Here is a 23770-nt window from a genome sequence, read left to right as displayed (position 1 = left end):
TGGTTCCATGCAACGTAAAAACACCATAAAAAAAAAAAGCGAGTGTAACACTGGACTGATCGTATTATTTTCAGTTCCGCTCACTCACCCGGTGAATGTCTGCTGATTTTTGCTTAGTTGTATGTTCTAAAGGACCTATTCTCTTATCCTTACGTATATTGTGTTCAATTCTCTTTCTAAGAATGTGTGGGTTAGAGGGGGGACCACTTAGGATTATATATGATATATGTATTATATATATATATATATATATATATATATATATATATATATATATATATATATATATATATATGTGTGTGTGTGTGTAAAGTACACATATGGTATAAACACATTATATATATAAGCGCACACACACAGTGATTGTTAAAAATTTAATCCTCATTAAAATAAGCAAAAGTTTGGTTACTAAAAATTATTGATTGAAGGAAAACAATGTCCTATTATTCATAACCATGGGGAGCCACATGACCAGGTGCCCCCCCCCCCCCCCCCCCCCCCCCCCCCCCCCCCCCCCCCCCCCCCACCCCCCCCACCAAACGGCTTACATCTGCTACTGCTAAGAGTTAAATTATTTTCAAAGGCAATGTGACCATGATGAATTAGTTCTCTTGTAACCGCCATGCAGTTACCTCAGGCCACTTGTAGCATATTAATGTATCTGCAAAAAGGCCAAGATTATTGGCCAGGACCACAGATAGGACGTGTCATTCTTTGTTACAATTAATGTCTGTCCGGCAAAACGTTCACATGTCAGCCAGATCTAAAGATTTTTCTTTGCAAGCAAAATTATGTTGTGAAGGCAATAGAATCAAACGAGAGCAACCATATAAATACCTTTATTAAAGATACAGAGCTGCAATAAAAATTAAAATGCCGTAATTTGACTATAACTAGAACAAAATGCGAATAAAGAGACAAATACAAACCATCAATTAGGTTAATATAATAATAATTAATAATAATAATACTGTGACATGTCACAATTATCAATTACGTGACTAGCAAGGGAATTTGCAGCTTCTGTATACATATCTTACAGTAGGACTTTTTTTTTTCTTTTCTTTTTATCAGTATTCCACTTATGGTCATGGATTTCTCAAACTTGAATTTGGGTAATGCATTTTTGGTTTCGGTGAATCATCTTAACCATTAACAATTTCGGTAATTTTCACAGGAATAGAAGAATATAGATTTCAAGACATCTAAAACTGGACTGCAACATGAATTGACTCAAATGTTGACCGTCTGCATTTCTCTCCCAACAACCCAATTCCACCGAGTGTCATTAACAACCCTTTACTAGTCAAGAATATTCTTTGGCTTGGGCTTCCTCCAGGGTGACTCCTGACGAAAGAGGACTAGAGAGGATAAACCTAAAAACTGAGGGCCATGAGCTGAAATAAGCGCGGAAAAGAAGAAGGCATGGAAGAAACAGAATGAGCGAGAAAGACATAGTATTATTGAAGTGGGTCTATAATGAACTAAGTGGGTATGTGAGTGAAGCAAGTGAAAGACACCATCTGTCGCGAATCTTTTGGCAGTGTATTAGCACGTTGTGTTTTGGAATAATCTTCCACTTTGCTCCTCTCAAAGTCTGCCCCAATTTAAGGACAAACCTTTCCCAATTTTACAGTGGGCACAAGCACCTCACTGTGAAACATAATATAGCATGGAACTCAGTGGCATAAACCTTGAGTAAAAGATATTCGAAGTGAAACAGAATGGCAACTGAAGAGGCAAGTCAGAGCTTGTCTCTATAACTCCAATGAGATCTTTCATCATGCTGATATCCTTACGCATTCTAATACTACATATGACAGGATCAACACTGTGTTGTCCAGTAGGCAGGTATGAACAAAAGGTAAGGATTTTGTAAAGGATATTAGGGGAATTTAAGCCTCTTCAGCATGCTCCTCCTCATCCTCGTATTCTTCTTCTGCTGTGGCATCTTGATACTGTTGGTATTCGGAAACTAAATCATTCATGTTGGATTCTGCTTCTGTGAACTCCATCTCATCCATGCCTTCTCCTGTGTACCAATGGAGGAAAGCCTTTCTTCGGAACATAGCAGTGAACTGCTCAGAAATTCGACGGAATAGTTCTTGGATAGCAGTGGAGTTGCCGATGAATGTGGAAGCCATCTTAATACCTCTTGGTGGAATATCACAAACTGCAGTCTTGACGTTATTAGGAATCCATTCGACGAAGTAGGAGGAGTTCTTGTTCTGGATGTTAAGCATCTGCTCGTCCACCTCCTTCATGGACATGCGCCCACGGAAGACGGCAGCGACGGTTAGGTAGCGACCATGGCGGGGATCGCAAGCAGCCATCATGTTCTTGGCGTCAAACATCTGTTGGGTGAGCTCGGGCACAGTCAGAGCACGGTACATCTGAGAGCCACGAGAGGTCAAGGGTGCAAATCCAGGCATGAAGAAGTGGAGTCGAGGGAATGGGACCATGTTGACAGCTAACTTTCTGAGATCGGCGTTGAGCTGGCCGGGGAATCGCAAGCATGTCGTAACACCTGACATTGTAAGAGAGACTAGATGATTCAGATCGCCATAAGTGGGGGTGGAGAGTTTCAGTGTCCTAAAGCAAATGTCATACAAAGCTTCATTGTCAATACAGTAGGTTTCGTCTGTGTTCTCAACGAGCTGGTGGACTGAGAGGGTGGCATTGTAAGGTTCAACAACGGTGTCGGATACCTGCAGAGGAAATAGAATTCAGTGTCTGAATTTCCATACACATGATATTCTAATAAACACCTACAAAACTATAAATAATAATAATAATAATAATAATAATAATAATAATAATAATAATAATAATAATAATAATAATAACAAAAACAACAACAATAACAACTAGCAAGATTATTAATGCTGTACTTTAGTAACAGTAATGTTCTTTATCATCGCTATGTAAATATATTCATGAAAAAGGCAGTAAGAGCAGTAATTGTAAAAGACGTAATCACAATCATCTATATATACATATATATATATATATATATATATATATATATATATATATACACACACTAATATTAGATGGTATAATTCTCTTATACAACATTAATAAAAATATATTATAATAAATCTAAAAAATACTCTAGTAGCATGAGTCTTAAAATGGAGAAACAAATCCACAGTTGTGTATATGTATACTACATAGTATATTATAGATGAAACTGTACAGACAGCTTTCGGGAATCTGTTCGGTTCCCATTTTCAATCTGACGCGTTGGAGTCTTACATCAACACGTCAGCCTGAAAAGGGGAACCGAACAGATTCCCGAAGGCTGCCTGTAGTTTCATCTTTACATGTACATTTACGTAACTGTGGATTTGTTTCTCTAATAACGATTACTAATAAATGCATGTTCCCTGTAATATTCACGAACATTTACTTCGAACAAAAATCAGGATGTATGAAATATAAATGCAACTGATCAGTGCTGTTAGAAAAATATCTCATTAAAGTACTTTTGGGCTGGGTACGACGGAGAAGGTGTTCATGATACGGTCTGGGTATTCTTCACGGATCTTGGAGATGAGAAGTGTGCCCATTCCTGACCCAGTGCCACCGCCGAGGGAGTGTGTGAGCTGGAAGCCCTGAAGACAATCACAACCTTCGGATTCCTTACGTACTACATCGAGGACAGAGTCAACCAATTCAGCGCCCTCTGTGTAGTGGCCTTTGGCCCAGTTGTTGCCAGCTCCGCTCTGACCTGAAACAGCAATGAAGTTTGTCATTAGACGCAAATAAAGACTGCAGAGTCGATGGAAATACTTAGAAGTGGAAGAGAGAGAGAGACACTCTGTTCCTTCTTTTCATGTTTACGAGCATTTTCTTTCTATTTGACCTCTTTTCATTCTCCTGCCTACTATCAAGAATCCGACGATCGAAACCACAGTTCAAGATCAATCGGAAACTGACGAAAAGCAACGACAGGTAGCTTACCAAATACAAAGTTGTCAGGCCTGAAGAGCTGCCCAAAAGGCCCAGATCGGACAGAGTCCATCGTACCCGGCTCCAAGTCGACAAGAATGGCTCTGGGTACATATCTGTAAAACACAGAAGCAACACCACATTCACTGAATATAGAATCCTTTGAAGTCAGATGTGGTCTTAATAGAGAGCTGATGATATTTCACTATATCTTTTTTTCTGCTACAAGCAGTTTTACAAAGAGAAAATTCTTCAGGGATAAAGTTGGCTTTCAAAAGATATTTTTTCAAAACAAAAGTATGTAATGCAGTGATGTTGATTTACAATACACAATAGTTTTAACATGTATCCGGTTGTGTAAAATGCAATACCAACCATCTACTTAAGTCATTGAGGCAGCTAAAAATATACACAAGTTTGTCCAAATGACAAGATGATTCGCGTCTCATTTGATCTTGAAGGAAATAAATGAAAGGTAACTCAGCCTTTTTTAAAAATACTATTACTGAATGCCTATATCCCTCTGAAATCGATATATAAGATACTGTATACGCTGACCAACAAAACAGAGTACACCGCACTTTATTTGTTCGTACATTTTATTACAATTATAACTGTCCTAAAATGCTCAGGACAACATGTGACGTCACTGTAAACTCGCCTCTCGGGAGAAAAACGTTCGTAGTTTGTACTCTTCCTTTGTATAATTATTATTGTTGTTTAATGGTGTCATAACTCATTCCTTGTTATTATCTGTGATCATGGTTGATTTTAAGTTTATCTTATGCAAAAACCATCGTAATATTTATATTCGTTTTTTTTTTGTACATGACTTAAGAGTCACAATTAATATTGATATTTGTAATTTTCACACTGCTGATGTGTGAACAAGCATAAATAGTTGTAAGGGAGGTGCACAAATTCAGCACTATCTAGATTACTCATTAGTAAATTTATACATGTATATATGTATGATTAGTTGAAACTGTATCACATTCGAACACTGCTGGGTATGGCGGGATGTGTGGCTGGAGAGAACGCACATTCAGGCGTCCTAAGAGAACTCAGAAAACCATGGATCACGGTCTTGTTCTCCAGCCGTTCCCCTGGGTACCTTAGTCCCTTTACCCCACTGGTTGTTAAATATTGTGAAACATTTCTTGAGGGGAAGCTATATGCGATCCCACTGCTGTTGTCCAAATAGGTATAGTTGCTAGATATAAAGTGTTTTCTCCTGACCATTGTGTCAGTCGGTGTTTGTATTTCAAGCATGCCATTAGTGTAGCCCAGTGAGCGAATTAACTAACTCAGGTTAGGCATTGGAACTGCATTGCAATTATGTTGTGATGGTCAACTTATTGGTCATCGCTTGTATTCATGTATTCCCTTGTATTTATGTATGTTCACAGAGTCCCCCATTTCTTGGGGTGGTTTGGTAAGATTCCCCATTCATTTGGATGATTTAGAAGATTACTCATGTAACCTACTGTTATTTGGAGAATTGAACTTTATTAGAATTCTCTGATGCACTCTCACTACTTTAAATATTTCATTTTCTTTGATTAACCATTAATGAAAGAAAATTATTCTGTTTTGTAAGTTTGTTTTAATCACATTATATTATCTCTTAATTATCCATGGTATTTGATTACCCAGTAATAGCCTAGTAGCATATTTTTGACCAGTGCCTTGCGTTGTTCTGTGCCTTGATCCTTAAATACAGTCCACTCTTATACCTCTAGTCCTGGGAGATCCTCAGTAGACTTGATGCATGAGCCTCAAGCTGCTTGAGATGTTTCTGACTCCCCAAGTTTCTACTATATACAAGGTGGACCGATTCTAAGGGAGGGAGGGAGCAGAGTCTTTGGGTCCGACTTGACTACTTCCCAAACCAGAACTATTGGGAGTTAGGGTGTTCTCCACAATAATTCTAAAACTAGCAACAACATTTCTGACAAATAGCTGACGTTCTGTTTTATTCATGTTTCTTATTAGTAATTTTCTCTTTCATGTTTACATCAGATCTGAATTAGAATGCTTTGGTTGCCTCGCTGCTCGTTCTAATCGATTAATGTTTACCAGATCTCAATATTTTATGTTGCATATCCTTCACAAAAACAATTTTAAATACAAATACATTATTCAATATTGGTAGGACAGGTTTGCAGTTGGCCCAAGCTGATAACAAGATAAGCCCAAGGTAATTGACAGATCGTAAAAAAATATATAACTGACTCAAATTGCTATTAATAAGCTCTGCTGGAGGGTGGGTGACATGTTGGAAAGGCCACGTTGGAGACAGTCCACATAACTGTATTATTATTACTTTGAATATGTACTGTTCATAAATATTTGCGAGTGTTCGTACTGTAGCTGGACCAAATAGTTCTTAGGTGTCGAATTTCTTCAGTTCTTTCTCACTGACTCCTACAATCTTCATTTCACACCCGTTTCACTTTCACATTGGCTTTAGCTCTCATTAGAGTAGCTAAGTGTTTGAATGGGCAGCCGGACCGTCACCCATGTCATTTAAAAAAAAAAAAAAATAAACCACCCTCTTGAATGAAGTAAGAGTTCCTTATGGGCATAACTGTCAGAGGATTGATAAGTGACATCTGTAACGTCAAATCAGATTGAACTTACTTGCCACCGGTGGCTTCATTGTAATACACGTTGATTCGTTCGAGTTGCAGATCGTGGTCCCCACGGTATGTTCCCGTGGGGTCGATGCCATGCTCATCACTGATGATCTCCCAGAACTGTTGAGGAAAGATAATTAATAAATAAATAAAATACGGCATAGTCACGTAAATGCAGCATTAGTAGCAGCAATCTTTATTTCTTATCAGCGATGAACAATGGCCATTTTTAAAAAAATACTCGCACGCAATGATAAAGATAATTTTTTTCTTATTTTTAAGGTAGAAATACGGATAATTATATCAGGTCTAACGCAATATTCTTATGATTTCATGTCTTTCGATTTTCCTCTCTCTTTCTTCCCATTTTCCCCTTTGTCTAGTACAGGATCCATTTCAGGTGGTCTCCAAGCTATTTTTACGTTTCTATCATCCTCTCTTATGTCCGAAGCGTACTGGATGCAGTATGGCCTCGAGTGAATAAATATTTGCACGCAAAACTTTATTAAAGGGCAAGCGCATTACTTTTGTCATTGTTAATTCAAACACATATGGAAATATAAATGAGGAAGTACAAGCCAATGAAAAAAAATATAATCTGAATTGATTTATCAATAAGCTGGGACTAATTATACAAAAATTAAATCTGAGAGCTTCGTCTGCTACATCAGTCTGGTGATCGATGACATAAGAAGCTACACTCACAGCGAGTCGAGAGTCAGTTAATGCTGATGCCTTCTAGACAAAATGCTACTTTGTGACATAAAAAGTTAAAAAGTACTTATCGCGATGTACAGGGCACAAAATATTTCACAATTTCCTCTATTTAATACCAACCATACACACAGCCGAAATACATGCTATATAAATTATAACAATAAAGATAAAATGTACGTAGCAAAGAGTTTCTTATATGGCACACGTTTGGGCTGTAATCATACTCGGCAGTCCAAAGACACACACACACACAGATTTTTTTTTTTTTTTTATCAAATTAGCATATCTCTTTCTCACTCAACAATTTTCAAAAGTTTCAGAGAAGTACGATTTAAAACTCAATCAGATATTTGATTAGAAAAATTATGACTGTTTCTATGTGCGTGTATGCTCACGTACTTGTGTGGGCATCTTTGTTGGTTGTTGCTTGTTAAACATTACAAAGTTTTGCACAGTAAGGACGGTAAATACATTGAAGGAACCCATATAATTGATTACGAATTACTGGTACGGAAAGTTGCTAGACATTCATAAAAATTTACCACGAATATGGTATGTTAGCCTTGGTTTGAATAATAGGAGTTGCTATGAACGTTGGGACAGAGTTCAATATATCTTTACAATATTGTAGATTACATTTAATTTCATAAAAGAAATGAAATGCACTTCATCGAGGGCGAAAGAAATTCAATTCGGTAAGCCTTCAAATGCAGTCTTAGCTACTCAAACTTCTATATAGCACTAATGTTAGCTTATACTAAAGGCCTGTCATTTTGGTATCTACCCATGTCTTTGAATGAAGGCTGGATTTATACGAAATTTTCGACGAATCATCAGTTAAAACTCGTGTCTTCCTTTTAAGAACATATGTCCATCATGTAAGTACAGACTTTACAAGTTTGTTTCAGTGTTATTTGCATTCGTACTAGAAGTTGTGTATCGTCTGCCAGCAAGAGGGAAAAAAGGCATGCCATCTCAATTTTACGCGTGACGCCACTCACGAATGTAAAAAGAAAAAACTGAAAACAAGCCTAAAAATGCACAGTTCCTTTGATACATTGGGCTCACCTTTGAACTGTCGAATGTCATTTTTTAAATATTTATACACACTCGCATGGAGCCCTGGAAGGCCAAGGTCTCTCTCACTGCAATGCAATTGGAGGCAAGAGAGCGGTTGTCCGTGAGGAAAGAAATAGAAAGGTCGAGGGAGCAACAGATCCTGTATAAGAAGAACAGCAAAAGATGTGGGGGGAGAGAGAGAGAGAGAGAGAGAGGTCGCTTGGTGGGAGTGAGGGACAGGAAGTGTTAATGAGGGTCACTTATCCCCCCTCTCTCTCTCTCTTTCTCTTTGTCCACAACCAGCTTCTCTCTTTCCCCACCCATCGCTTTAAGGAGCTTTCTATTTGTATGTGGAACAACAAACAGCTTTTACATTAAATCGCGTTTCCAATCATGACTTGTATTTTTCTGTTGCTAAAAACATATTTATATCACTTATTGCAGCATGAACTCAAATTTGGTGCTTTGTGTTCAAGGATGGTTCTGAACCGAGTTCAACCGACAGTAAACTATTAGAGATTAAGGCAGAAAGACGGTGCGAGGAGAAAAAACACAAGAAGTGTCGCCATGTGTTTTGGGAAGACAGACTTGCAGGGATAGAGAAAGAATACAAACAGCATAATGAGGAAAGACATGAATGTGGGATATTCTTCCTTTGCTTTACTTTCTATTTAAGCCCTCTCAATTATTACCGATATGAGAGGTAGAATTCTAAGGGGGCATTGCACACAAGGAACGAGGATAGCCAGGTCGAAAACAAAGAAATAACTTATGAACCTGAAATCTTACTAGCTCCTATGACAGAGATTATCTATTTTTAATAAAAATCAGTTATGCAGACAGATTGCGTTGGTTTGGTATTCGTTCGCAACTCATCGCGATCTCTTCTTGTATTGTTGTCATTCATCAAGTGTTCGCTAGCGTTTGTGACACCATGGGAATGACTAACTTATTTCCATGCCATAAAATGACCAAATCTCATCAAACCATCTCATTGACTTTATGTATTGACTTCTTGCCTGATTTCCATTCACTTCTCTGTGCGGGGTTTCATCCTACAGTCACTGTTTAGTTTTATTTATTTATTTTTATTCTGCAGGGCTGGAAAATGTATTTCATTACCCAATCAGCCAGAATTAATCCAACAGGAAACTGGCAAAAATATCTGACTCAGAGTAGTCATGACGATTGCACCTGTTTATAGTTCCTTCAGCCTGATTCTTATGAGAAATCCTTCCATAACAGTCTACTAACAAGAAACGCTTCGCAATTAGGTTAGCATATGTCTAGACAGTACCCCGACCTGGACGTGCGTTACGCTCTCGTGCGTCACGAATGATTCATGGCACGGCAGGGAATACCCTGAAACTGAGTATAAAAGTCCATTCCACCACTCACGGAAGACCATATACAAATCGAATTCAAAGGCGTAAGCATTCTTGAAGTCACTGAACTTTTACGAACTTCAGGACTCGTTAATAATTCGAATACGAGGGACAAAATCGAGTTTACTTTGTGATTTGTAAGCAAAAGCCGACCACATGGAAACAGACATGATCTATAGGAAGGCAAATTCAGGCAGACCTCGAATGTACCCCACCAATAAGAGGTGGGGGAGGTTCCCTATCAATGATAATTCAGCCGTCAATATTTCTAAATTCGCCGAATAACGAATGCCTATTAAATTAATTTTTACATACGGGTAGACTAATCTAAGAAAAAGTTAAACTTCACGATGCCCAATTGTAAGCAACAAAACTTGAACGATCGATGAAGGAATTTCCTCCAAAAACAGACACCTGGAGACACTGAAAGGTAACAACATTATTTTTCAATACAACACCTGCTTCTGTCTAGATCATAAATGAAGGATTCTAGAGGGAAGCGATCGAGTCATTACCTTCTTTCAAATATTTTTAATAAGAGTTCCAGAGTTAATGATACAACGTTGGAGTCACCGATTCATAAGCGAACTCGGATGATGACTCTTGTCACTGGATTTTTCCCACCATTTTCATATTTCAGTTTCATTGATTTAATTCGCTTGATCTCTCAAATCAATAGATACTCCTTTCACTGGCTCTGATGTACGAATTGCAAGCTTTCTCTACGAAAGGAGAGGGTTCGATGGCAAAGATGAATCACCTTTTGCGAAGTGCTGCTGATATATAAAACAACGAAAGACTTAAAAAGAAAAATCCAGAATTGTTACGGGCTTTCAATAAAAGAAGTTAAGTCATTACATGTTCTCATCTGAAAGCTTTCGCACAGGAATTGGTTTAAATCGAATAAAGTCAAAACATCGCTGACATACGATTTAATAATGATTAAGAGTCCAAGCTAGCCTAAGAACTGCTAAAGTCTTGCAATAACTCTACCATAATTGCATTCATATATACACTGTACCTGTTAACAGCCGCTACAGTATCATCTCTAACTCTGTAGTGCTGACAATACCTTTATATATAATAACAATTTCATCTTTGCTCGTTTCAAACTAGCGTCACAAGGTTCTCCAGTATATTGTTAGTGAATAACAAGAACCGAGAGACACAAACATATTTTCCTGAAAGAATCACATACAAACATGGGCAATATCCATCCTCAACACCGGAGTCGCGGAACATTTTACGGAGCGCTGCGTTAAACGGTGGCAACGCCACCTCTCTTACTATCTTAATGGGTCTTTGGCTCGCAATGCCACATGAATGTGAATAGTGGCTGTCAATAATGTAGTGTTATTGACATTGCTTGGCTCTTGGAATGTAACTGAATACATTATGAATGGTTTCACTCCGACGTAGGTGTGAGTATTACCTCGTCGAAGCCTTGGCGTACTGGACATTCGCCTTTGTTATTTTTTCTCTTTTCTTCAGAATATTGTACATACACATATGTATATATATATATATATATATATATATATATATATATATATATATATATATTATATATAGTATATATATATATATATATATTTCCTCAGTCGCGACCAAAAATAGTTGACTGCCAGCTTGGTAACAAAAAAAATCACCACTGTAGTCAACAAAAAGCCATTGTACTCCCGCTTCATCCCAAAAAAAAAAAAAAATTCACGGCTCGAGCTCTGGTCACTCATTTCGTTGGCTGCGAGCTCTACCACAGTACAACAAAGCCAGAGAGAGGTAGAGAGAGATTCTGAGAACCTGTATGACGAATGGGTTTGCAACAATTGATTGACAAGAGTTCAGTGAACTGAGTGTTGACAAAGTTGGCTACAGAAAATAGACGAAAAATGTAACGCGCGATACTGTACGTATTACTTTTTTGTCTTAAATCCTTCAGTATTTATGAACTGATCTCCTCTTTCTGTAATCCAAGTCAATGGCTCCAGTGGGTATTTTTTCCATATAAATAGGATTCACCTTCTGAATAATTATAACAATACTCCGTAGGAATGTTAGTGCCGTCAGTGCACCTCATGCGGTACACTGTAGGCATTACTTCAGGGTCTTTGAAGCGTGCCTTCGGCCCCTAGCTGCAAACCCTTTCGTTCATTTTACTGCACCTCCGTTCATAATTTCCTTCTTTCATCTCACTTTCCATCCTCTCCTAACAATTGATTCATAGTGCAATTTCGAGGTTTTCCTCCTGTTACACCTTTCAAACCTTTTACTGTCAATTTTTGTTCAGAGCTGAATGACCTCATAGTCCCAGTGCTTGGCCTTTAGTCTAAATTCTATATTCAATTCAATAATAACAATGCAAAAGATATATTCATTATACTGTTAAATTTACTATTTAAAATTGGAATATTTTTCTGACTCCCTTAAAATCTTGTAAAATATATACTGATATTATTTCATGGAAAGATTCCGAGTCCTTCGATAGTCGGTCAATTTGAAATCTTCAGTTCAGTTTAATGTTATCATGAGACATCTTTGTAAACGTGACTTAGTCCTTTAAAATGTCAAATGTCAATTCTTTTCATTCGAGTCCAAAAACGTAATACTAATAAACGTAATATATAGCTTACATGCTCGCATAATACAGGACTGCAAGAACGTTCTACTCGACGTCAAGGTGTATGAAAATCTCTATGAAATAGTGTTTCAATTGTTAGGGTCTCAAGGTCGCTAATGCCTGGCAGCAGTCTGGAGTCTAGACTGCAGATAGGTGCGGAGGAGGCAAGGGGGAGGGGCACCAATGGGGAGAAGTTACGGGTGAGGGGAAGACTGAAGGAAGAAGCAGAGGGGTTACAGAAAGAGCCATGTGAGGGTGGGGAGAGGGTCCTTAGGACAGGAAGAGGAGGAGTAGGTAGAAAAGAGAGAGAGAGAGAGAGAGAGAAGACTGGGAGTGGGACTCATCGAGAAACCCCTTTTGGCACTAAGCTTTCAGCAAAGTCGAGGTAGAGGTCAAGAGGATTTGGGGGAGGGCAGAGTGAGGATAGATTTTTTCTTCAAGGGGGTGGAGCACAGGCTCCTGATAATCGATACTAGCATGTCGACGGTATTGACCTCCTCTCAAAGAGAGAGAGAAAAGCATCATGTACAACTGTCTCTAGAAGCTGTCTAGAGACGATGCCAGAACAGAGTAAAGTTCTTTTAACCAAACAAATTACAGAAGTTCAACAGAAAAAAAGATATAAAATATAAAACTAATTGTTCTAACTGCCACAAATCACACAGACGTATTTTCGACTGTGCCGGCTTTATATTCCTTGAAATTTCTCTTTTCATTCCTTTAGCTTCTCTACACCTTTTCCTCTCAAGGTCACATTATAATTTCTGTTTTTTATTAAGGCTCCCCTCTAGAAATAAGGAAGGTTCTCGTTTGAGGAGATGTTCTTCCATAGAGGTAGAAAGTTCTTCCGAAGGGGAAGAAGATACTTGGAAAAGGACGCGAGAGAGGTTCTCCCAACAAGAGTGTCAAGATTCTCTTACGGAGAGGAGGTTTCTCTCTAGGAGAATGAGAGTTAAGGCCCTTCAGACGAGGCCGAAAGCGGCTTTCCCCAAGAGAATAGGAAGGATCTCCCTCAAATAAACAAGGAGTCCTTTTCCAAAATAAAGGAGAGTCTAGAGTCTGTCACCGTGACAGAAGAAGGTTCTCGTCGCGAGGAAGGTGATCTTTCCAAGAGACTGGGATGGGTTTTTCCAAGAGACGGAATTATTCCATCTCAATATCCGCATTTCCTTCGAATCTGGAGTAAGCTAATGAGTGCACATTTTCTACCTGTAACAAGGCTTCTGTTGTTCATAGACAATGAAGACTAAAATTATGTAAACAAGTTAAAATATACAGAATTAACACGTGAACATCTAAAAGTATATGAAATTGGGTCGAGTAATTTGTAAATATTTGAGAGAGAGAGAGAGAGAGAGAGAGAGAGAGAGAGAGAGAGAGGCGAAATCAGTTTAAGAGATCTTGCACGCACCGAGACAATATTCTTTAATTGGTCGACGTGCCAAATCATTACCAGCATCACTGAGTCGGAACTCAGTCGTTTCACGAACCCTTTGCTTCGTGAATATTAACAGTTCCGAAGTCATGACATCAGAATCACAACGACATTCTGGAGATTCATACAATGAAGTGTGAATAGGCACCACACAGATTTCTGTTGCACAGACGATCTTTTCTAATTCATTAATGAACGAGAAATATGAAGTATCATATGTAAATAGAGTGCTCACTCGCACACGCACAATCGCGTGCCAACGCACATCACGCACGCACACACACACACACACACACACATATATATATATATATATATATATATATATATATATATATATATATATATATATATACATATAATTTATTAGTACATGCATACACAAATAAGTGAGAATAAGCGTTCCATCATATATATGAAGGTAATGGTAATAGAGGCTATTGTACGAATTACAAGGTCATTACATAATCTAGTACCCTACACATGGACAGGTGCATGTATGATTTGGATTGATTGGGGAAGTAAGTCAGATTACAGGACTGATATAATCAAGGAAGAGGGTGTGTAATGTTTGACTGGAGAAATGCGTGTCATTCATAGACCTAGGAAAAGCTTATGTTGGAACCAACAGAGAGACTACTATGTGTATGGTGTTGAAGATATATGATACAGAAAATAATCTGTTGAGAGCCATTTAAAGTTTTATGCTGGAAGCAAAGATTGTATTATACATTGACGGGAGAGAGGGTAGGCAATAAAGACAAAGATGTTATGTGTGCGTGGCTGTTCAATATCTAGATTCATGAACGGAGTTATGTCAGGAGTCAGGGAAAGGACAACAGATGTAGGTTCAAAGTTGTGGTAGAGAAAGATGAGTCGTGAATGGAGTGGTGATTGATTGATGTTTTTGAATAATACAACAATTAACTGGGGATAACCAGTAACGGCGTTTGAAAGCGTTTGCAGGATAAGAAAGTTAAGAGCAAATGTAAGAGTATGGTTCTCTTTAGTACAGTGGTAACAAATGCTTTTTTTTTTCTTTTGTCATTAAAATTGCACTCGATGTTGTTGGAGACATATTGTACCTACATGGCCAAATGTCCCTGGCAAGCCTTGAAAATGAATGAGATACATAAGAGTGGGTTGTGCCGAAATACAGCAACATACCTAGCCTGGGACTAATGACTCAAGATTGCTGTTGTGGAAGTACTCACGAAAAAATAACAGGGACAAAGATTAACCAATCAGGAATTGCTGACGAAAAGAGCAAACTGTCATGAATTGCTGACGAAAAGATAGACCAATCAGGGAATTGATAGCGAGAAAGACTGACCAATCAGGAACTGCTGGCGAAAATAAAAGAGCAACCAATCAGCAATTGCTGATAAAAAGGAAAAAACAATCGGGAATTGCTGGCGAGAAAGGCTGACCGAACAGGGGATTAGTTTCCTGGAAGATGGATGCTCGGGAGGCCGCTGGCGAGGAAATCCACTCAGTCGAAAGGGGTAGGGGGAGAGAGCTTGCTCACAAACAAGACCATTCAGGAGATTGCCGGAGAGAAAGAGCTACCCATCAGTGGATTGCTGACGAGAAAGTTTGACCAGTCAAGGAACTCCTGATAATATGAAAGAGAGCTTGAAGGCCTATCTGAACAAATTCAATCGCAAAACCTCCCTTACATATGGAAGAACATAATCTGTCATTTTAGAGGTAAACATTTCAAAAGTAGAATGATGGGGTCGTCAATAAAACAACTCCACCACCTTAATGCTCAGATTCTCGACAGTCACGACGAACTACATTAAAAGGGATAGGCGATAGAGTTTCATGACGTACGATAATTCAAGCACCAAAAAGAAAATAAAAAAACAGTATGATCTTGAGGTGGCAACACCATAGTGTTCATGATCCTCGCAATTAAATGCAATCTCGTAAACAAACAAGGATAAAACTGAATGTCAAGTCCATAGCTCTGATCTATATATATATATATATATATATATATATATATATATATATATATATATATATATATATATAGAGAGAGAGAGAGAGAGAGAGAGAGAGAGAGAGAGAGAGAGAGAGAGAGAGTAAAGACGTTCTTAAGTCACTTAGTACCATCGACTATGCAATCATTCCGTTCAACGCATGACATCTGCAGTACGTTGCTGAAACTGCCTGCTAGTCTTCACACCTGTCGTGGCATCAGTGAGAGAGAGAGAGAGAGAGAGAGAGAGAGAGAGAGAGAGAGAGAGAGAGAGAAGCCTTAGGGTTGGGTAGATGTCGACAAGCCCTCAACCGGAGAATACTGCATTCACCTTAATTTAATCATCATGATCACGACGGTCCTCGTCTAACAATCAGCATGACACGTGGGATAGGTAGTAAATATCCCTGCGGTTCACCCAAGTTGGGCTTGACGCTGTAATCGTCATCTGCATTAAAGGAAGACTTCTGCAGTAGGTTTTGGCCCACGCGACTAGCACGCCGAGGATGGATCAATAGACTAGGGGTCTCTCTCTCTCTCTCTCTCACATTTTCTCTCACGCTCTTTCCCTCAGTCCGCTCTCACTCTCTTTCGTCTGGACAGGCTCCACCCTCTTTCCGCCACGCCCTATGGCGCGTACGACTCTCACAAGGCAGCTTATTTCACTAAGTGACCTCCCCCGGAATTCCCCCTTCGCCTCCACCTGGATGGATCAAGAGATCGGCCTTTTCTTATCAGGTGATCAGCGACTTTGACCTGACTTGGTTACGAGGTGCCAAGGTTCCGTCAACGATCAACGTCCCTTATCTTTTTTTCCTTTCTTTGTGGAGGGTGAGCCAGTTTCCATTACATATAATGGGGCTGTAAGGCTGGCACAGAGGCTGATGAGGAAAGTGTCCGTCCGTCCGTTGGCTCTTTTTCTCCCTCTGCTTTGCTCGGAGAAACAGAGGGCGGGGTCAGGTAAGGAATAATGCTGCATCACGGGGTTTGTGGCACCGCTTTAGGGACAGAGCTGGACCCTTGCCTTTCCAGGAGACACACGAATCGCAGCCTCGCATGTTTGAATCCTACGATTTGACAAAATTACTTATACTAACTAGAGAGAGAGAGAGAGAGAGAGAGAGAGAGAGAGAGAGAGAGAGAGACATATTTACGTGATGACTCATCTATGTGGCAATGGCACGTCAAGGAGCATATTTCAGCTGAGCATTACAAGAGAGCTCTCTCTCTCTCTCTCGCATAACGTTTATTGTGGATAATTGTAAGTCAATTGAATGTTTAAAAACAACCGTAAGTAATCTATGGGAATCTCTAACAAAGAGCGTGAATTTAAAATGAAACACATGTTTTACTGGCAAGCTTAATTAAGTACGCCGTTATTGTCACGCCAAAGAATCTGGAACAAAGGATGCCTTCCGTCTGCAGAGCTTCGGCTGATCCAAGACCGGCAGCGATAAAACGTAATTGGAAGCCGACTGGCAGCGATATTACTGACTCTCACAAATCGGTACTGCAGTGAGGAGTCACGGCAGCTATGCCGCACACAAACCCAGTCCTCAGTTTGGACTTAATCTAGGAGTAAAAACTCCCTCTCAGACACGCAAGGCTTTCGCCTCAAATATTCCTTTGCTTTATCAGCGTATGCATTGATTTTCGTGAGTATACAAAGGAACTTAGCGTATCGTCTCTCTCTATATATATATCTAGTAGTAGACATATAATATAATATATATATATATATATATAATGATATATAATATATTATATATATATAGATATATATTATATATATAATAGTGCATATAAAACACACATATATGCATAAAGAGGAGACAGTTGCAGCAAGAAGGCCAGAATCAGAATTCCGACGAGAACAGGGCAATTTAGTTGCAAAGTGAGTGTAATTAGTGGGGAATAAGGGCTTGCGAATAGCAACCTCTTTATGCGACACTTATTAATAGACAGTTTAACACCTTCTGGCTTCATCCCTCTAAAGTGGAAAAGGTCTGCGGGAATCTGGCGATCCACCATCCACAGGCACATGACAGTTTGCCACTAATATACATGTGACATTTAAAGAAATATTTATACGCTTTTTTATTGTATGTATATATATATATATATATATATATATATATATATATATATATATATATATATATATATATATATATTTGTGTGTGTAGAACTTAGCATCCATGCCCAATAATTATACCGTATAAGAAACACGAGGTAAAATTGCAAGAATTGGCAAACAGAAATAGCCTCAATTCAACTGCCACGAAACAAGCTTTAACCACCACTATTTTCCCAAATGAAAAGCCTTCACCAATAATGTACTTCGCTCCAGTAAATTTTCTAAGAACACAATCTTTAGGAATGATAGAGTTCTGTGGGCCAAAATAAATGGTTCCACAGGAAATAATGACTACTAAGCGAGGACCTGTAAGATGCAGGGAGCATCAGGCAGCCACTTGACCGAGTTGTCACTCAACACCGCGCCAGGCCCTGTCCCTATCCTCTCTCTTTTCTTTTCACCATTGCCATCTTACAACGGTTGTCACCGCCCACCACCACTCCAATACATAGGAAACGGAATAAAAGGTGATCATGCACATATACCTCATTACTGCAGGGAATGGGCGATTTTTGAGAGGAACCGCTACACTTTCGATGTTTGCATTTACTGCATAATGACGAACGTATGGTTTTATGATAATTCATAAATGAAAAAAAAGTTATTTTTTCATTTTTAACGCAAGAATTCTTGATGACCTAATGTTATTATGAAATATTAGGACCCTCTTAACGTGTTTATACAGCTGGTAAAATTATAACCTAGCGGTGTATATGAATAGGCATGTGTATGTTCACAACTGTGCCAGTATCATTGTGAAATATTCAATCCTACTCTTAATTGAATTAATTCAAACCTTTACTTTAGAATGATGAAGCTTACACGTTTCCCCTATTACGTGAAAGAATCATATCTACATTATTTAAAATGATTTTACTTAGGGCTCCCCGGAATATCATTACAATTAAAGCAAAGAAAAAGTTATGTGGACCCACTGAGCAAAAAAAAAAAAAGAAAAGAAAAAAAACACCACCTTGTGCCTCACCTACCCCGAAGGTCATACACAACCATGTGTCGTTTTTTTAGCCACTTATTTTTCAAAGCACCTGAGATTGGACATGGAACGTCCGTCTTTTTAGGAGAAAAAGAAAGAAAACAAAAACAGGGGGTTCTGACGGTAAAAAATTTGAAAAAAGAAATGATGAAACTGAGGTTAAATGGAACACTACTGGTAGACTACCGCTGATATATCATCTATTTTGTAAAATACTAACGTACAGTATTGTGATAATCTTACATAAAAGGAATGTGTATCAATGCATACAATTTTGCGTGTAATAACTATAGTTTAACTGTATCTTAAGTCTGTCTCAGACGCCACCAGACTCCTTACTTGGCACAGGCTGCTTCTGACTTTCCAACCCTGGATATTAAGGGACCAATCTAAGTCTCAGCTGGAAAGAGTTTCACTTCCTACATTCCCTCTTTCTACTCTCATAATAGCAAAACATTGCCTCAGGCAGTGGGGTGACCAATCTGATGATATAGCAGGCATTTTCCAATGACGTCACGGGAGAAAATTGATGACGTCTAGGTTGCTTAAAAGAAATGCCAGGGGTTAGACATAATTCAGGGCAAAATTCTTATTTTATTTATCTTTTTTAGTATTATTATTATTTTTACCACAGTTCATCGGCAAAAACGAGCTCTGTAATTTCAATCAATAAAAAATAAAAATAAATGAAAAAATGTAAAAAGGAGGAAAGTCCTCAGTTCTTCAATTATTATCCATGACACAAATCGGAGTGGACGCAATCAAGCTCTCCATCTGACGAAGTGCACCCATACAAGTAGACCGACCACCATTAGCGAGCGCAACGCGCTTACCCCACCGACTGGTCTAAGGCAATGGTGTAATTTAACGCAGGCCCTGAGAGAGCTATTTGATACCAGAGAAGGGTAGAAAAAATCCCCACTTTTTATTTACAATGTATCGGTAATACTTTTTTCACAACAACATACATAACGATAACAATGACATCAATGTCCTCCAAAGCAAGCGACGACAATAACAGCAGCCATCATCTCGGAGGGTTCGCTCTTTAATAAAAAGCATTCTCTCAATGTAGGGAACGTCACACTTCATGACTGAAAAGGATCAAGATTTCTTAATCACTTGTTGTCTACCAAACAAAGAAGTACAAGAATTAACAAATACAAAACTGACAAGCATCATCAAGTGTCACTTTTTCTGTTCCTTCTCTTAAGACGACATTCAAGCATAATTTGAGAATCTCGTTTCGAATCTACGAGTCTCTTGCACAGAGCCATTTGCCAGTTGTATTACAGTGTAATATATTTCTAAACATATATATATATATATATATATATATATATATATATATATATATATATATATATATATAATACAATCACGCTACTTCATTAGACCCTGTGCATCAAAAACCGAGGTGCACACACTCGTGTCTTCCCGAAGCTTTCCATGTATTCAAAGCTCAACTTCTTTGCCCTTTAGCCTTTGGCGTCACAGCATAAAAGGTCAATGGAACTAGTACATGCCACAGACAAGCAAACTTGAGGTATCTTTATTTTAACTTTAAGAACCATCATGATTTTTTCTCTTTTCTGAGAAAGTAGTATAACAATAAGTTATTCTAGTCTTTTTAGACCAATAATATTATCAATGAAGTTCATATATGCAAGTTGGTTTTCACTATTATTATTATATCGTTATTACTTTCACCTCCATACCCCCATTTTTAATCGTTACTATACTTGAGTTGTTATTATTTCATTGTTATTACTATTATATTCAAGTTCAGTACTAATGACAGGGGTTGTTCCAGTTTGTGACTCGACTCTTTGGTGCACCGTCTAAGTATGTATCGTTTAAAGATGCTACGCCTCTCACAGGATGGGAGGGGGTGTCAAATGAAGTAGCTTCTCGCCAGACTTCACTTCCTGCACCATATATTCTTAAGAATTGTGAGTCTAAACCATTCTATGTACTATGGTGAGTCTGCTCTTCATTCTGCGGTCAAGCTTTTCATATTGGACCTAAAGCTGCTTTTCCAAAGCATCTGTAAATTTGAGATCTACAACGACCATCGATACGAATTAAACAAGACGAACTCTTGTGGCCTTTACAATTATTATTATCATCTAACATAAAAACCAGACCAGGACGTAACATATCTCTGGTATTGGCTAAATAATCCTTAAAACATTTCCGAAATTCAAACACCCAAACGCAACTCAGTAGTTCAAATAGTTGTAATTTTCAAAGTAAAGATTCGATAATGAGACCAAAATGCACTATCAATCGTTCGTCTCCATTAAGACGATCAGGGAAAATTATTCCGGTTTGTCATATATATAAAAAAAGTAATTCATGTCTACAGTTCAGCTTAAGTGTTACTGAAAAAGAAATGAGCTCAGACTCTTTCCAAAGATTATTGTTTATCATCTCTTGTCCCATCTGCAGAAGGCCTGCACCCTCCAGCCAAGGATGAGGGGAGAAAGGGGCGTGGCTGAGCACCTTTGGTGGAGGTTGAAATGGAGGCGGCGCAGAGAGGGGAAGGGAAAAAGGGGGCGTGGCCTGCCTTGGCAATGAACTTCAGGTCCAGAGCCATTATGAATCAGCCATTTTAATATTTCTCTTATTATTATTATTATTATTATTATTATTATTATTATTATTATTATTATTATATATGTTAGAATGTAGTACGTGCAAAAGTTACCTCATCAACATAACTGAAAGCAAACCATCCAAAGCAACTTTCACCAATAAAGGAATTACAAAAACAACTGCATTAAATCAATCGCACTCTTAGACAGCGGACTGTCAAAAATAAAAACATTGAGACATCAAGCAAGCAAGAATAGACTCAAGATACTAATATATTGCGACATCTACATTTATCACAAAAACTATTAAATATATACAGTATAGCCCGTTTAATTAAGAACAACACTGGGATGGCAGATTTTCAATATGCTCAAAGATACAGGATCCCCTGCTATTAGATGCTCTAACGTCGCAACTTGAGACATCAAAAACATGTGCGTTGGCGTTCACGAGAGAGAGAGAGAGAGAGAGAGAGAGAGAGAGAGAGAGAGAGAGAGACTAATGGAACAAGAATGTCTTGCTAGGACGTCTTATATAAAAATTAACGATGATTTCAGTCCAAAGTACACGACACGATTGTTTTTGTTTACCAGCTCCAAAAATAAAATAAAAACCGAGCGTTTTCTAAATCTCAACGGATTCGACAAACTTAATTGGAAAAAAGTTCCGGAAAAAATGTGAATGATGACTATTGAGGCAAAAGTTCACCAAGTATAGCAGTACTCTACCGTAACTACCCTAACAAAATGATTACTAAACAACTGTGACGAATTTATAAACCATGCAGGATATCTTTTTCCTTTATTTTCTTACCCTTTGGGTTTGTTTGTTACTTTTGGTAGGTCAAATGTGAATTGTCAGGTCTATCTATCAACAAGCGCATCTCCCCGAGGATCTCGAGTTACGTTACTTAGCCTAGGCCTTGTAACGGAAGGCGACTCGCATCTCCATCCATCCAACACCGCTAATATCATCGTTGCCAACGCCTTCCCCAAAACACTTGAAAAACTCAAACATATCATAATAACCCTCTCGCTACGAACCTCGTTTGCGTGTACTGTTCAGTACTGTATTGTTTAATATCTATCAGTAGCGCGACTTTAATGAAATCAATTAACCCTTCAGTCAGGCTGTATGACTAGTCGACCACTTGGAAATGCTCGTTTGTTATACGGTACAGGAGGATCTGACGAGATGATTTTCAATTGCGATTAGGGAATCTTAATGAGCGGGTAATGTGTAGAGGTTGCGATGTCTTCATAAATATTTTACACGTATACACACAGCTGTAGTCTGTCTCATGATCCCCTTCACCCACACCCAGACCAAGCCGGTAGTTGCTGATAGATATCAAATTATCACTTTTCTACACAAACAAATAACCAGTAGAGAACTTTTGTTATCAAAAACAGCACACTTACTTTGGCCCCAATCTGGTTGCCGCACTGGCCTGCCTGAATGTGCACGATTTCTCTCATTGTGTGGTAATACTTGTATATCCCTGTGAAGTTATAGAGCTTTGAATGCCTCGACAGCGGCTGCTTCGCGGGTTATAACGGAGCTTGGCCCTGGCAACGCGCAGGCGCTCTCCGCAATGCTGCCAACATTTCCGATCACGTGTGGCTACAAAATTAATAAAATTATTGTGAACACTCGAAAATATAAATATTGACTTACATTTTTCTATTTAAATGGTACACTTCAATAATCCATAAAGACATAATGGCATTTCATTCGAACAAATGAAGACAAAAGTGTTTTTATAGAGTTGGCAACTCCGACATATCGATTTTGGCGCGATCGATGAGAACACACCCATATCGATGCCAATCAAAAGTGTCATGCTACTTCCTAAATAAAACATTATCTGTTTAGAATGCTATAATTGCAGATAGTCAATTAAAAATTAAACTTCATAACGAACACGTGTGTGCGTGCGTGTGAATGTGTATTTTCTGCATCAAGTGAAAATAGTTTGTTTCTAATATTCTAACGTTCAAACAAATAAACGATTTTATATACTTAATTTTTAATTAAACAATCATAACATTATCTACAATTACTTAGATTTTCGCAAGCCTTTATGCTGGTGTTTTGTTTACTTTTAATGTTAATCACTGCTGCATATTTGTGATGTAATGTACCGGCTTAATGCAGATGAACTGACAAGTAAGTTAAACTATCTGTTATAATGCTTAATTTTTATTTGCCTTTCTGGAATTAAATGCATTCAAAATAGATCATTTAG

General features: G+C 38.3%; 1 protein-coding gene across 1 annotated transcript; it reads right to left on the bottom strand.

The window, feature by feature from the left end:
- Positions 1 to 823: 823 nt before the first annotated feature.
- Positions 824 to 23100, bottom strand: LOC135215679 (tubulin beta chain). The gene is made up of 5 exons (XM_064250624.1): positions 22944 to 23100; positions 6598 to 6713; positions 3967 to 4070; positions 3489 to 3733; positions 824 to 2708 (listed from the first exon to the last, which is right to left on the bottom strand). The coding sequence occupies exons 1-5, from the start codon at positions 22998 to 23000 to the stop codon at positions 1896 to 1898; spliced, it is 1335 nt and encodes a 444-aa protein (XP_064106694.1). The 5' UTR covers positions 23001 to 23100; the 3' UTR covers positions 824 to 1895.
- Between the last annotated feature and the right edge of the window lie 670 nt (positions 23101 to 23770).

Source organism: Macrobrachium nipponense, chromosome 5, assembly GCF_015104395.2.
Source record: "Macrobrachium nipponense isolate FS-2020 chromosome 5, ASM1510439v2, whole genome shotgun sequence".
NCBI lineage: Eukaryota > Metazoa > Arthropoda > Malacostraca > Decapoda > Palaemonidae > Macrobrachium > Macrobrachium nipponense.
This window is presented reverse-complemented; position numbering and strand designations above follow the sequence as displayed.